This window comes from Balaenoptera physalus (assembly GCF_965194825.1).
Source record: "Balaenoptera physalus genome assembly, chromosome: 11".
NCBI lineage: Eukaryota > Metazoa > Chordata > Mammalia > Artiodactyla > Balaenopteridae > Balaenoptera > Balaenoptera physalus.
In genome coordinates, this window is record NC_138896.1 from 109,325,178 (window position 1) to 109,340,654 (window position 15,477).

The 15,477-nt window shown below is 60.9% G+C and overlaps 1 protein-coding gene across 2 annotated transcripts in view; it reads right to left on the reverse strand.

Annotated features, from left to right (window-relative positions):
- EEFSEC (eukaryotic elongation factor, selenocysteine-tRNA specific) overlaps positions 1–15,477 on the reverse strand; it is a 152,633-nt gene that overhangs the window by 24,970 nt on the left and 112,186 nt on the right. Inside the window, exon 5 of one of the 2 annotated variants that reach the window (XM_082413984.1) lies at positions 2,825–3,481. The exons of the other annotated variant lie outside the window; for it this stretch is intronic. Coding sequence (XP_082270110.1) covers positions 2,825–3,481 — 657 coding nt within the window. The remainder of the gene's footprint in view (positions 1–2,824; positions 3,482–15,477) is intronic. 2 annotated transcript variants of the gene reach the window in all.

A 15,477-nucleotide genomic window follows, 5' to 3' on the forward strand; every position in this document is an offset into this window, starting at 1 on the left:
TGGCAGTGACGAGCCCGGCGGCCCACGACCCCGACGCACGGAGCCTCCCTCCCTCTTTCTGTTCCCGTCACCAGGCACCAACGCGGGCAAAGCCCCTGCCGGTGCTGACGAGGAGGTACAAAGGCACCGTCCCCAGAGGCAGCTGTGCTCTCCAGGAGAAAAAGGGAGGCTAACTCTTTGCCGGGCACTCACTGCGTGCCGGGCTCACACTTCACGCCAGGCCCTCGCACGCGTGGTCGCGTCAACTCCCCACCAACTCCGTTAAAGAGGCGACGGGCTCCGGGGGTGGGGGAGGGGTGTGACTGGTCCACGGCCGGGCCGAGGCAGCAGCACCTGCTCAGTGCATCGGATCCAGAGCCAGCTCTTTCCACCGTGTCCAGCTGCCTTGACCCTGCATCTATACAGCAACAAAAAGGGCAATTTTCAAAGGGGGGCCAATACGCATTCCGGCAGCTGAGGGAGAGTCTTGGCTATCAGACGCTGTTTGGACGGCAGGAGAGAGGCCTGGGTTTGGGCCAGCACACTTGGGCAGCCATCGGATTTCCCCAGGGCAGGGCCCGCTCGGCCTCTGCTGCAGGAAGAACCTCTGTTCCTCGAGCAGCCTGGGAGCGGAGTGGGGGGCAAGGGGCAGCGGAGCTGGCCGAGCGGCTGGCTGGACCGCAGCGTGGCTTCCTCCAGGAGCTGGGGGCCTAGCCTGCCGGACGGCGAGGAACCCGCGCTGACCAGAGGCAGTCGCAGGCCGGCCCGCACCCGGTGCCCCGGGCACGTCTAACAAGCCATCAGCAGTGGAGCGGGGAGAGCTGGGAGCCAGCAGGCAGGGCCGCTTCAGACTTCAAAGCCGGCCAGCGCTCCTGGTGGCGTCTGCGTGTTTACCCTGGGTTGGGCAGAGGCCACAGGCTCCTCTGGCCATGCCCTCAGGCCTTCCCTGTCCGGCGCCAGTGTATGCCAGGCCCAGGGTGGCCGGCACGCCCGGCCTGACCCCACCACGGGGGAGAGAAAGGTGCAGCCATCCGGTAGCCCGGGCCGCCACGCCGTGAGGGAAGTCCAGGTGATCAGCACCGAGCCCGGCGCTCTGCGCTGGCACTTCACACACAGTGGTCTCCCCTCCTTCTACCACCCTGAGAGGTGGGGAGCACGGCCCCCATTTTTCCAGCAAGGAAACTGAGGGGAAGAGACTCACCCGACACCTGGTCTGCAGGGGCCCGTCCAGCGGGCCTGGAGCCCATGCACGCTGGGTCCCTGTGGCCTCGGCGGGAGACCTGCCGTGCCTGGTCCTCTGCTCGCCCCCGCCCGGGTCCCCTGGCAGCCCCCGCCCAGCCCGCCGGCCTGCCTGTGCCCGCCACGCCTTGGGCCCACCGTGCACGCGAGGGTGCGGTGCTGTCTTCATCCCAGCGGCCTGGAGAGGTGAGTGAGTGGGAGCTGGTGCAACACCTTCGTTTTCTAGTGATGTGGGTGGAACTACGCAAGCTGCCGGGGCCGGGGGGTGGGAGGGGTGGCCGGGCCCGGGCTGTGGCAGCAGTCGGAGGTGTGGGGCAGTGCAGGGCATTTACTGTCCCGGGCACTGAGCCCTCATTTGCCCACCTCCATCCATGTGATTGACTGATTGATTGATTTTTGTTTGTGTTGGGTCTTTGTTGCTGAGCGCAGGCTTTCTCTAGTTGCGGCAAGCGGGGGCTACTCTTCGTTGCGGTGCGCGGGCTTCTCATTGCGGTGGCTTCTCTTGTTGCGGAGCACGGGCTCTAGGCGCGCGGGTTTCAGCAGTTGTGGCTCACGGGCTCAGTAGTTGCGGCACGTGGGTTCAGTAGTTGTGGCTCGCAGGCTTAGTCGTTCCGCGGTGTGTGGGATCTTCCCAGACCAGGGCTCGAACCCGTGTTCCCTCCATTGGCAGGCGGATTCTTAACCACTGCGCCACCAGGGAAGTCCCACGTCCCCGTGATTTTTACAAATGAGGAAACAGGGGCCCACAGAGTAAGCAACTTAGCGGAGGGCAGCCGTGTGCACCAGCTCCAGGGTGTGCACGAGGCAACACAGGAGCCCCGTCTGCGCTGGCTGGGCCGCAGGGCTATGCCCAAGCCCACGGAGCTGAGGATCCTGCATCTGGACCTGCGAGTGGGTAAGGAAGGGCGTCTTCTCATCTCCCCACGGGGCTGCAGAGGAAGGGGCGCAGGGCCTGAGCAGCCAGGGAGGATCCGGGGGGCCCGGGGTAGGGGGCGAGACCAGCGGGCGTGAGTGATGGAAACCCCGGCACACCCACGTCAGGCCCTGGACACCTCCTCCTGTCGCCCGGCGCCCGCGCTGACCCAGGCCTGGACCAGGAGGGGTGACCCTCCTCTGCTGCCTGCGGGTCAGAACCACAGGGCCTGCTGCGAGCCTCAGGGCAGACCCCACACGAACCTGAGTTCCCTGACACTGGGGTCTCGGCACTGCTGCTCTGAGTCAGCGGAACGCGGTCGAGTCCCAGGACCACCCACTGCCATCCCTGACCCCCACGAGCATACGCCACAGGGCCAGTGAGGCCTGCGTGTTTGTCCACCCATTCACCTGTGGCCCGGTAGGCATGGGCTCCCATGCAGGGCTGCAGGCACAGATGATGGCGGTCGGGGGGCGCCCAAGGAACCACCTGCACTGACCAGGCGGGCCAGGCGGGTTCACGGGCCCCGCCTGCGTGTCAGCCTGGCTCTAACTGGCGGAGTGAGAGGACGCAGGCCACTCCCGCCGGGCTCCCCGTCTGGAGACCACAGGCGCTGGAGCCAGGTCTCCAAGGCCTTCCTGGCTGTCAGGCCAGGCAGGGCGGTGGGCAGGAGGGAGGGGGAAGGCTGCTCACCCGCTCCACGATGCCGTGCTTGTGCTTCAGCTTGTACACTCGCAGCGTGGGCAGGGCGCTCTCGGCGTAGTTCTTATCTTCCAGCCCGTGGAGCAGGACGCCGTGGAAGGCCAGCCGGCATGTGTTGGCGTGGATGTCCGCGTCCAGCCTGGAGCCAATCACCAGGCACAGCCGCGGGCAGGTGACGGGCTTCTCGAACTCCACGAGGGCCCACTGCTGCCGGGGGCAGCGGCCTTCGGAGGCCTGGCCCACCCTGCTGTCGGCCTCACCACGGTCCGTCTCGGCCGGCACTGAGCCCGGGCACAGGTACTGCTCCTGGAAGAGGTACTCCTGGGAGAAGTCGAAGGAGTCCAGCACGGGCTCATGGTCGAAGCTGTCGGGGGCGGGGCTGAAGAACATCACCCGGCCCATGACCGTCTCGTGGCCCACGGTGATGTGGAACTTGGCCTTGGTCTGCAGGGATCCCCGGAAATACGGGATCTTCTCCACGGAGACGAGGGCTGCATGGACCGTGTGCAGCGACTCGGGGGCGCACACCAGGCCACGCTCCAGCAGCTTGGGGTCGAACTGGGTGACACAGATGCCCAGCCGGTCCCCCTGCACAGCAGACGTGACGGGTGTGTGGAACATCTGCATGGACTTCACCTTCCTCACCACCTGGTCGGGAGCAAGAGAGGGAGCTCTGAGGCCGAGCCTCAAGGCTGGGGGGCTCCAGCTGGAGAAGCCCCCGTCCCGGCGGCACCAACACTCACCGGCACCCGGTCAGATGCCCCTTGCACGGGGCAGGCTCCACCCTGCAGACGCGGCGCCAGGCTCACAGGGCACCCAGGCCAGGACGCAGGCAGCGGTACCGCAGCCCGTCCCGCACCACCGGGGTCCCCTCTCCTCCTGCTCCACCCCCAGGCCCCATCCCATGCTTTCTGCCCCAGCCCTCTGTTTAGGTTTGCTTCCCTGCCAGCCCCACGCCTGCCAAGCCATGCCCGGCTGCCTGGAAAGCCCAGGACAAATACCCCTGCTCTGGAAAGTCTGCCCAGACCCCCGTGGGCAGGACTTGCTGTCTCGCCTCAGTGCTGCCCCAGCCCCTCCTGACCCACACCGCCTGCTGTGCTGTCACTGCCTGCTCTGGACCTGCCCGCTGCCAGCCGGCGGGCTTCTCCAGGGCAGAGTGGCTCTTCATTCACCAGACACACGGTCCCCTGGGGCTGCTGTGTGCCAGGCACTGTTCCGGGAGTGGGGACAGAGCCAGCTATGTTTTCAAAGAGCTTAGCGTCCAGAAACAGCAACAACGTTACAAATATATTAATATTAACAAAATTTATATTAATATAAATAAAACTGATATATAACATTTTTGTGTATAGATACATGTAACTAATACCACCATAATTTGTACACTGTTTATGAGACGCTCCAGAGGAAACAACACAGGGTGACGCTGGAGGCGGCCCGGGGGTGGGGGAGCCGGGCTGTTTGCCGTCAGAGGTCAGGGAGATCTCTGCGGAGGCCATGTCTGAGCCGAGACCCCATGGTAAGAACCAGCTGTGCGGAGGCCAGAGAAAGTCCACTCTAAATGGGGGGACCTGCAGGTGCAAAGGCGGGGCTGGGGGGAGGGCCTGCAGTGGGGGGAGCCGGCCGGACGTCACCAGGAGCGATGGCAAAGGAGCGCCCCGACCTGTTTCCAAACCGTCACACCGACCAACACACCAGCACATTTCTGCACCCACGGTGGCTAAATCAGGAACAGACGCAGAAAAGACCCCAACAAACGTTCACAAAATGAACAAACGTCTACACCAAGATCCACGGCGCAGTGATAAGATCAAATCTGTGCTGGGACCTCTGGTTAGTGCAGCAGAGAAACGTGAAATCGATTTCAGAAAACCCACCATCAAAAATCGTCACACCAAAGACAACTCTGACCTTCAGGTCGCGAGCGCCCCGTCTACGAAGTCGGGTGTGCGGAACCCTCGTTTTCTCCCCACAGAGGGGGTGCCGTGCTGACATGAGCCGCAGAAGCCCCGTCCTTTCCTGGAGAGCCTGATACTCAAGTGTTTGTTTAAAGACCATTAACGACCTAACCAGGAGGTCAGGGGGCAGAGAAAGTGAGAAGCACAGTGTCAAAAGCCACAGCCAAGATCAATCAAAGAGAAACATAAAACATCTCTGAAATGGTCTGTAAGGGCAACGGGAAACTAAGGTTTTCAGGAATGCACCTCAGAGTAACCGGAGAGTATTATCTTACACTAAGCGTCTGCCCAGCGAGGGAGGACCCAGTCATGCCTCCTCCCCCTAGCCGGGAGCTGTCCCCTGGCCCTCAACCCCGGAGCCCCTCCAGGCCAGCTCCCTAACACGTCTGATGAAGTAATTCCTCGGCACCAGCCTCTACAAGGGTTCCCATCTCCTACAGCGTGACTTTCAAACCTTGTGGGTGGAACTGTCGTGATGACGACGACCCTTTGATGAACTGAAATTCCACGGGGGATCAGTGCCCCCACCCAGGGCACCCCCTCTGCTGCCCCACCAGGACTCCTGCTGGCCTGGCTCCCCCGCGAGTGCGAGCGGCCTTCCCTGGAACCTCCCACCCCACGGCCCACTCGACAGCGCTTGGCAACGCTTAAGCCCCGGCCCCGGAGGCTCGACATCTTCCCCGCGGACACACCTCTGAGCTTTGCCCCTGAGGCTCCTCTCCCTGGGACTACCTCCACCTGGCAAATTCCCATCCATCCCTAAACCCCGGCTCCCAGGGCACCTCCTCCCTGCCCACTCCGGACAGAGTTGGTTGTTCTCCTCGGCTGACTCTGAACCTGACTTTCTCTGTGGTCACTGCTGGCTGACAGCTCTGTCAGTCCCTGCCTCTGTGCATTTAGTGACTTAAATTACAATATGAACCAAAACATTACCATCAACGTCTGTCTCCCCACATGCTCCTCCCCCAGCCAGCTCTCCTGCCTGCCCCCCAGCCGGAAGGAACTGCTCTCTTGAATTCGGCGTGTAACATGCCTTTTCTTTTTATTGATATGTGTCTATAATTGTGTAGAGACCTACCACATATGTAGTACATGTGCCTAATCGATAACTTGCTTTGTTTGGTGAGATTCTGAACTTGGAGTTGGTGCCCGTGTTGCCTGCACCTGCAGCTTACCTGTCGTGACGCCGTGCATCTCACGGTGCACACGGGCCCCCCCGTCCAGTCTCCCATCCACGAGCCCCTGGGTCGTCTCTCCAGTTTTCTGCTGGGTGTGGTGTGACGGGCGCTGCGGGTGCAGGTGTGGGGACAGGGCTGCAGGACCCAGGCCTGGACGAGAGCTGCTGGGTCACAGGCGAGGGAGCGCTTGCCTCCGCCAGGCAAACTGAGCACCAGTGCACGTCCGCCCAGTGGACACACGCCTTCTCCACCGCTCGGCACTGTCTGACTTCCTCACTTCTGCCCATCAAATGTGTCTGTCTCCCCTCCTAGACCCTGAAGACAGGGCAGCACCTGTTGCTGCACCCCCAGCGCCCGGCACGGAGGGCTGCTGACAGAGCCGGCCCACGGCAGCCCCTCGGGAGGGAGAAGAGACGCGCCCTTCATGGTGAGAGCACAGCGGACAGAGCACAAGCTCGGAATCCAGACCCGCAGGGACCTGAGCGGGGCCCGCGTGTTCACGAGCCTCCCCTGAGGGTGGCCAGGGCCTCGTGCCACCCGATGGTCCCCCCGGCCCCCCAGGCCCAGGGTCAAGCAGACGCTATCCAAAGCATGTTCTCTTCCCCACGGAGCTCACGTTCTTAGGACTGAAATAATAAAGAGGGCGCCGTGAAGAGCAGCAAGACAAATAACTGTGCAAATCAAGGTTTTAAGGCCCAGACAGGAAATTGTGAAACAGATCAAGACGGGGACGGGCAGCGGGGCACCACGCCATCGGCCGCCACGCTCCCCCAGATCCACATCAGGAACACAAGACGCCACCGAGGACATTGACAAGGAGACGTGGACAGTTTCACCAGCTGAAGGGTTAACCAGGCCTTCCTGTCATTTTCTAGGCAACTTTGAGAGACGCTCCTGCCCAACTCACTCACCAAACCCTCACTAAGACCCATGTGGAGGGGCCGAGGCGCCATCCACACGCCCACTCACCATGTGTCACCCAGTTTCCCTCAAGCTCCGGCCCAGGCCCTGGAACGGCCCAGGGGCGGCGGACACAGTTTTGATCTTATGGAGCTGACCGCTTGCAGGTGGGGGGACGTTAATTAAACCATCAGCTAATAAAGGCAGAATCCTAAGACCACGGGGAGGTGCTGTGAGGGGAACTACCTGGGGACCTAATGACTCCTGGGTGGTCAGGGAGGGCTTCCCTGAGGAGGCGGCACTGAAGCTGAGACCAGATGGAGGAGAAGGGACCACCCGCAGGGGCTTCAGGCAGGGGAAGAGCAGAGTGGGCCCGAGGCCCCAGGGCGGGCAGGAAAAGAGGTGGCCAGGGGAGTGGGGCCAGCGCCTGCACCATGAGAAGGACAACAGACGTCCCGGTGGCGGTGGCCTGGGGCTGAGCAGAGGGAGGACGCACTCCAGTGGTCACTTCGCAAGGTCACTTGGCTGCGTGGTGCAGGGGCGGGGGGGCAGGGAACAGGAAAGGAAGGCGGGAAGCCAGCAAGGAGGATACTCGGGTTCTTTCTGCAGCAGCAGGATGGGCGGCAGAGGCGGGGGTAACGGGCATGTCCAGCGTCCAGCCTGAGGGCAGCCGAGAGCTCAGAGGGCAGGAGGCGTCAGGAGACACACGAGGGGAGGGCAGGCTGTGCGGGGGAGACACGCGCCAAGTTCCTCCTGGACTGCCCTGCAGCCCCGTCCTCCTCGGAAGCGCCACTTCCGTGTTCCCCGATCCTGCGTGACCCTCGTCGCCGCGCCCGTCATCAGGAGACCCAGGAGGCTTTACCTCCCACGCAGGCCCAGCAGCCAGGCCCCTCCGCTGCGCCTGCCACCCCCCACCACAGCCGGCCCCCCTGACTGTGAGGGTCGTCGTGCCCTGCGCCCTCCCTGCCTTCCAGCTCGCTCTGTAAAAGCTCACGTCCGCACTCTGACTGGGCCTCACAGTCGGCCCCTGCTGTTGCTCCGGTTTTATTTGCTACGACTGCTCCACCCCCACCCACGTCACGTCAGCCACACGACCCTTCCTGCTCCGCAGACACGCCAGGCTCCTACCCCAGGGCCTTTGCACTTGCCAGGGCCTCTGACCAGGATGCTCTTCCCCCAGAGAGCCACATTTCTCATTCCCTCATTTCCTTCCTGTCTCTGCTCAAATGTTAATCCATCCTTGACCGCCCCCCCACCCTGCAACCCAGTAAGAGACAGGACCACCACCATTCCTCTGTCTTCTTTTGCTTGTTTCCTTTTCTTCACAGTGCTCTCCACCCCCGACATATTACGTATCTGCTCACTGACTCTCTCTCCCGCGTGGGGTGTGGCCTCCACGAGGCAGGGGCTTTGTTTTTATCTTGTTTTTCCCATTCGCATCTCTAGTGCCCAGCACAGCGCCTGACAGGTAGGAGACCTCACCACACACGTGTGGTGTAAACGGGTGCAGCACTGCCCCTGCCCCAGGGAGTTCCAGTCCTGGCCTGGGACCTACACATCCTCAAAGGCCCGTGGAGCTGCACACCTGCGTGGGGGGCAAGACTGGCCCCGAGGCTGGATGGGCAGTTAGAGGTTCCAGGCCACCCCGAGGGTGAGGCGCCGTCCAAGCAGGGGAGAAGCAGGGCTGAGGCTCACCAAGAGTGACAACAGTGACAACAGAGAAGGCGGGTGGCGGGGGGGAGGGATGCCGTCGAGTGGGACAGGACGGCCCTCTGCTTGGGATCAGCAGGCCGGCCCCCCTGAGCTCAGCTCCCAAGAGGGCTGGCTGCCTGCAGGGCCTCTTCCCGTCTCCCCGGCACCACGCACTTCTGGGGAGGGAGGATGGGCCCAAGGAGGAGGGAAGAAGGAATACATCAAGCAAGCAAACAATTTTTCAAACTCAAGTTCATGCTTGCTAAGCACTTTAGCCCTTTCTGATTAACAAAGAAGTTTTACCATCATCTGGGTCGGTTATTCGTCATAAAAACCCAACGAGGCAGGTCAATATTTTTACATTCAATTTTATGGATGAAGAAAGAGGTTTTCGATGTCTCCAAGGTCACAAAGCAAACAGGCTGAGACTTGGGACAATAAGCGCTGGAAACGCGGGGCAGGCCTGACATCCCGCCTGTCTCCCGACCCCCCCGAGCAGCTGAGCAGAACGCGCACCACCCCGCAGAGCTGGGCAGAGCCAGGGGCCGCGGGGTGGATGCCACCCCCCCACCCCCGCCGCGAACCCAGAAAGGCGGCTCCGGGGAAGGAGCCGGGGAGTCGGGGCCGCCTCTAGAGCCGGGAGGGCAGAGGCAGGGCGCCCAGCCCCTCTCTCCTGCCCTGGCCAGGCGCAGTGGACAGTTTCAGACCTGACTTCTCAGCTGCTCAGTCCCCTCCGGCCACCCTTGGCGTCTGTCTCTGGGTGGCAGGGCCCCAGCACAGGACAGGCCCTCCGTGGAGGTCTGTGACTGACCAGGTGGGAGAGCAAACAAATGCCCCATCTGCCCCCGGGCCTGACGCGCGTCTTCTGAGCGTCTGCACTGTGGTTTCCCGCATCTGGAGCACTCGGCAGGATGAACACCGGCCTAGAAGTGACCCGAGGTGGGGTTCACCAGGCGTTCATCTCTGCTCTCCAGAGCAGCGTGTGTGCAAGAGCGGGCACCCAGCCACGGGACGGAGACCTCACGATTTCACCATCGGCTGGCACAGAGGCAGAGGAGGGACACACCTGCTGAATGCTCACCAAGAGATGAGCTGGCCCTTACCGTTCGCCCAACAACTGTCCAGGTGGGAACAGTGACCGCATTTTACAGACCAGGGAACTGAGGCCCAGAGGGTAAGGCACGCGCCCACCGCATCCGGATCTGCCCATCCCGAAAGCCCCTATTCTTACACCATATCACATGCATCGACCCCACCACGGAGTGCACGGTACACTTCACCCCACGAGCGAGCTCTCTGGCGGCGTTCCTTCCGTAGGGTAAGAAATGGATGGGCCAACACCATTGCAGCCTCTTGCAAAGGAACAGCAGGTCTGGGGCCCCCTGACATCCTCCAGCACCAACAGACGCTGGAAAGAAGGGGGCTTAGCAGTCTTTCTGATGTGCAGAGATTTCTGTAATAATGGTACTGGCTGTAATGAGATTGGACCCCATTATCCGTTTTCGTTCCATTAATGAGCCTGGAAGCTCCTGGCTGTGCCAAAGGCGAGGGTCGAGGCCTTGCAACTTCATCATTACTTAATAAAATGTAAATTGGAGAGGAAAAGAAACACACAAGGTTGACACTAATAAGCTTACACCAGGATCAGTTACTTCAATTCAAAGAGGTTCAGACCGGAGGGAAAAATGAAATAAGCTTTTAAAGACCCGTCTAGGTTTGGCTCCATCAGACCTAACCAATTTGGTTCAATAAGGCTTCAATTTGGCCGCTCTTATTCCTCCCTCTTCTTTGAGCTGGGCCGGGCACAGATAAGACTTCCCCCGCTTAATGCGTTAATTGCATCTTGCACAAAAAAGCCAAACTCGGGATGCTGCCCGGGGAGGAAGCGGCGTGAGCTGCGGAGGCTGCAGGAGTGGGGAGCAGATGGGCCCTGGGGACTCAGTTCCCACCCGCTTAGTTTTTTAGAGAAATGACAACCATTCAGAAAGGTACAGGGAGCCAAGTGATGTAGTAACTACCTGTGTTCCCACCACTGGAATTGACCTCTATGAGTCTGTCACTTGCACTTTGTCTTGATGTCCAGTTGAAGGCCCCAGTCCTGTCCCTGGCCTCACCTCCCCTGGGGCAATCACCTTCATGAAGTCCTCATGTGTCCCACTGTTATACATTTACAGCCACGTGTGCACCCTGGATAGTACCGATTGCTATTTTATACAATGGTGCCCTATTACTGTTTAATTCAAATACTTGTTTTCTTCCTCTGTATTGTGGTTTTGACATCTATTCATATTGGGAGACATATCTGTACATAGATCTATCTCTGTATATTCATCTGTATATTTACATAGACACTGATCTATCTATTCGTACAATCTATCCAGGTTATTCTTTCTGACTGCTGCATAGTACTTCTTTACATGAAACTGCCACCTTTTGTTTATCTGCGTCCTTGCTGATGGACACGTGGGCCGCTGTGGACGATGCTACGGTGGCCATTCCTGTAGCGTCAGCCCACACACGCACACAGAGCGTCCCCGAGCAGGTATCGGGACAGAAAACTGTGGTGTGGGGAGCACAGCTTCAGTTTCACTAGGTCTTCCCAACTGCCAGCTCACACCCTTCCAGCAGTGCTGGGAGAGGCCTCCTCTCACACGGCACCGGCACCGGTACTGCAGGCTCTTTAACTGCTGCCCAGCTGTCAGATCACTAGGACGGCAGCTCCTCGGGGTCCCTGCTGCCGCCACTTCACCCCAAGGCAAAGTGGCGAAAGCTCCTCCCCACGGCGACCCTGCCAGGCCCAGCAGCCTCCAGGGCGTGCTCCCAGGGAGGGTGACACACCGCAGGAGGTGAGGCCAGGCCCCTCTCTGTCCTGGCTCTGCTCCTGGGCCCACTGCCCCCTGGGCACCAGTGCCAGGAACTGGGCCCTGGCAGCACGGGCCACTCTCCTCCCGCCCGGCCTTGTCTTGGGGGACGGTGCTGGCTGCTCAGAGGTGGGCTCTGTTCCATGCAAACATCCCACCGGGGCCTCAACTAAAGCCAACTGCTCCCTGGGGAGGAGGAGAGCCGAGGAGACCTTCCTCTCCGGGGTCCCTGCGTAGAAATGAGAAACACCCCCTAAGAAAAGGAGGAGGGTCTTCAGAAGCCTGGGGACCCAGAGACCGAGCTCCAGGGTCAGAGATGGAGTGGGGCTCTGCCTGCCTGCGTGTCTATCTTCTCCGGGAGGCCCGCCCTGCCCCAAGCGCCCGGCCAGGCTCCTGTTCCCAGTGGTCAGTGACCCCTGGGCCCAGCCCCGCCCCGCACCAGCCCAGGGCCCTGCCCAGGGTCCCGGAGCCCCGACAGTGCTCCTCACGGCCTCGTCGTCATCCCCACCACGCGCCTGCGCGTCTGGCTCCCTGCTGGGGGGCTCCCGCGCCAGGCGGACGGCGGCCCGTGGGCAGGCTGGGTCATGCTGCTCACCGCCGGCCCCCCTCTCGATGCCTGCCACGTGGTGGGCACCCGGGGAGGAAGGGGAGGGATTCAGTTTCCACCGCTCGGCCCAGCGAAGGCCCCACCCCTCCACCGCGACCTCACAAACTAACCCTGGCTATTAATCACCCAGCCCTGCGACAATGAAAACCCGTAAAAGTGACCAGGGGCTGCCAGGAGGCTTTACGTTCCTCCTCCCAGCCACCCTCCATGCATCTGTCATCCCATAAAACTTTAAATTGAATTACACCAATGTCTGATTCTTCTGTTTTCCATACGACTGGGGCTTTAATTGTTTTTAACGACATCCCTGGGCTTTTTGGGGGGTAAGGAATCCTTGGGAGGTGAGCCAAGGGGGCCAGCTCTGTCCCGGGGCTGAGCCCGGAGAAGCTGTGGCCAGAGCAGCAAACGCGACCACACCTGGGCCTCGGAGAACCAACCGGGCGGCCTGGATCCCAGGTGGACAGAAGGGGCCCACGGTCCCAAGGGCCGGGCTCCTCAGCCCGTCCCCGCCGCTCCCCCCGGGCCCCGCTCCTGGGTGGGCACCGCCTCTGCTCGCGCTCTGAGCTTGGGGTGAGTTCCGCAGTGTTTCCAAGCCTCAGTGTTGTCACCAGTAAAGCGGCTCATACCCCTGGCCCGGATGTTGTGGCAATGTCAGCGGCCTGTGTCCACATCTGCAGAGGTCCTGGGAGCGCAGGTCCTCAGGGGGTGTGGCGGCCCAAGCTCCGCCCCTGGCTCCATCCTCGTCCCTCAAGCGCTCGCAGCCCGTCCCAGAGCGTCTTCCCATCCACTGGGCCTCACCTCTCGCTCAGATTCCCCAAGAGCGCCCCTTCCCCATGTTCCTGCCGGGCCACCCGCCTCGTACAGAGCCCGGGCCAGACGCCGCCGGTCTTCAGCCCAGGGCGCTCCAGGGGTCCGGCGTCAGCCCCTCTGGCGCCCGGCCCAGCCTCCTCCCGCGTCAGCAAGGGGCTCTCCCAGCGCTCGCCCAGGCCCGGCACCCTCCACTCTCTGCTCACGCAAGTGCGCCAGGCCACGTGCCTTCCTGTTCGCCTCGCACGTGGGCATTCTTCAAGGCCCGTTTTCAAAGTCATCACCCCCATTCCCTCAACTGGGTTTAACTCAACACATTCTTGTAGCACCTGCTCCGAGGCAGGCCTTACGCTTGACCCTGGGAGCATGTGGGGCAGATGTAAGTGCCACTTAGGACAGCTGTTACGCCGTGAGAGAGGGCTCAGGGGGCCAGGAGAGGAGGTGACATCTGAACTGGGTTTAAGGACAATGCCATGCAAATGAGACCAGGAGAGTATCAGAAATGAAAGAGCAACTTCTCCTTCTGGGTCCCTCTCCCCCTTCCCTGGGCTTTCCTTCAGGGAAAGCTCCCGGTATCACAGCGCAGGAAGGAGCCCGAAGACCTACAGGGAACCTGCATTTTCCACTGGCCTCGGAGCCCAGCTGTCCCGGAAGGCGTCAGGAAGTGCTCCTGCCTTTCCTGATGGCGGAGGAGAGCAGGTGCAGGCTGCCGCCTGCCGGGAGCACAGAATTTCTTCCACGTCCCAAGTTTTAAGATTCATGGAAGTTTTCGTGTCCTACACCATAATAGAGCCATGTTTGTTTTAAAATAAAAATAAGGTTTGGAATTAACTGCCCTTTCGGAAACTGACACTGCAGGAAACTGACCTGCTGGCCCTGGGCTGCCAGCCCCTGGCACGTGGTGGCATTCACCCTGAACCCCTGCCGCAGAAGACTGCATCCGGCAGGTGCGCTGGTTCCAGCGCTGCAGGTAGGTAACAAAGGTCAAGGGCACTCACACCTGCTTCCCACACCCAGGCCAAGCTCTAAAATCCCCAGCCAGAGCCAGCAAATCAGACGGGCTCGGCTGCGGCACAGAGAAGGCCCTTCAGCTCTGCTGAGCTTGGCCCTTGAGAAGTCACCCTGCAGGGGAGAGCTCCCGAGGAGCCAGGCGACCAGAGGGACTCAAAGGGAGGCTCGGCTTCGGCCAGCAGATTTGGCTCCCACACCCAGATCTTTCCAAAGGCACAGGCAAAGCTCGGGGCTGACAGATGTCTCCCTGGAAATCTGGAGAGATTTCTCAAATGTGAATGACTCCAGCGTGTAGGCAACCAACATATCTACCTGCTGTGTGGGGCTGAGAGGAGCTCTTCCCCAAAAGCTGGGATGAATTTATAAGCTCTGGCCCAGAAAGTAGGCTGAGGTGTCAATATTAATACTATCTGAAAAGTCCAGGAGTTGTAGTTGAGATTAATGAAAATTACTTTAAACACGTAAGCAAGAACTTTGAACGCGAAAAAGTCAAGGAAATCAGCGGCCCCAGTGTGGGTGGAGAGTCAGATGGAGCTTCCCGTCAAGGCGACAGCTGTAAGGACAGCTGTGGACAAGCAATGGACAAGAGAAGCAGCACAGGCGGAGGTGGAGGCAGGGCGGAAGCGGGGTCCAAGCCCCACTCTGCCAGCTCCAGACCCAAGCCCCCCTCCGTCCCCGCGGCCCAGCACCGCCTGCCCCGGCTCCAAACTGACCGTTGAGGTCCACTCCAGTCTCTGCCCCGTAGCTTGGCCACTGCGCTCTGCCTCAAGAGCTTGTGGTCTGCAGACACTCTAACGCGCTAACCAATGGGCCATCCACCAAGCCGAGCCATTCAGGCGACTGGGGACCTGCCCCGTGCAAGTGAAGAGCGGCCTCCTCTTTGTGTCCTCAGGACCCCCACTGCTCTGCCTGCTGAGGCTCCACTGCCCTGGGCCGCCTTCCAAGACTGCCCAGGTTCCCAGGGCCTCTTGTGCCTACTCCGCCACCGTCACCATCATCACCTCCCCGCCCCCGCCCCCCACTGCTGACGTGCAGGGAGCACCTACTGTACACCCCGGGCAGTGTTCCAACAGGCTCACGTACATCAGCCAGCTCAATCCCCGCAAAGCCCCTGAGGGTCCGTCCTACTGTGACCCGCGCTGTCCAGGGGACCTGACTGGGGCCCAAGGTCACCCAGCTCAGCAGTGGTGCAGCCGGGATGCAGACCCTGCCGGGGGAGCTCTGGGCCAGGCCTCTCTGAGAACACACAGCTCTGATTCTTTGTATCCTGCCCCCAGGGGAAGGGACCTGGTACATCCTCGGTGGTAAAAACCACTGAACGAACGTGTGACTGAGGGCAAGGGGGCGCGCCTCTGTGTGGCGCAGCGGTTACGAAGCAGGTCCTGGAGTCAGACTTCCCGGTTTGAATCCCTCGAGTTATCCTGCGACCTTGGGCAAGGGGCTTAACCTCTCTCTTTCCTCAAATGGAAAACGCCCCTCCCTCACCAGGCAGTTGCGAGGATTACGCTGGGTAATCTGTGTGGAACAGTTTGCATGGCATCAAAAAGCTAGAAACTGTTCAATAAAGATTAGTGATCAACACGATTACTGTTACTATTTCATCATCAACAGAAAGGAGATGTGCATCCTG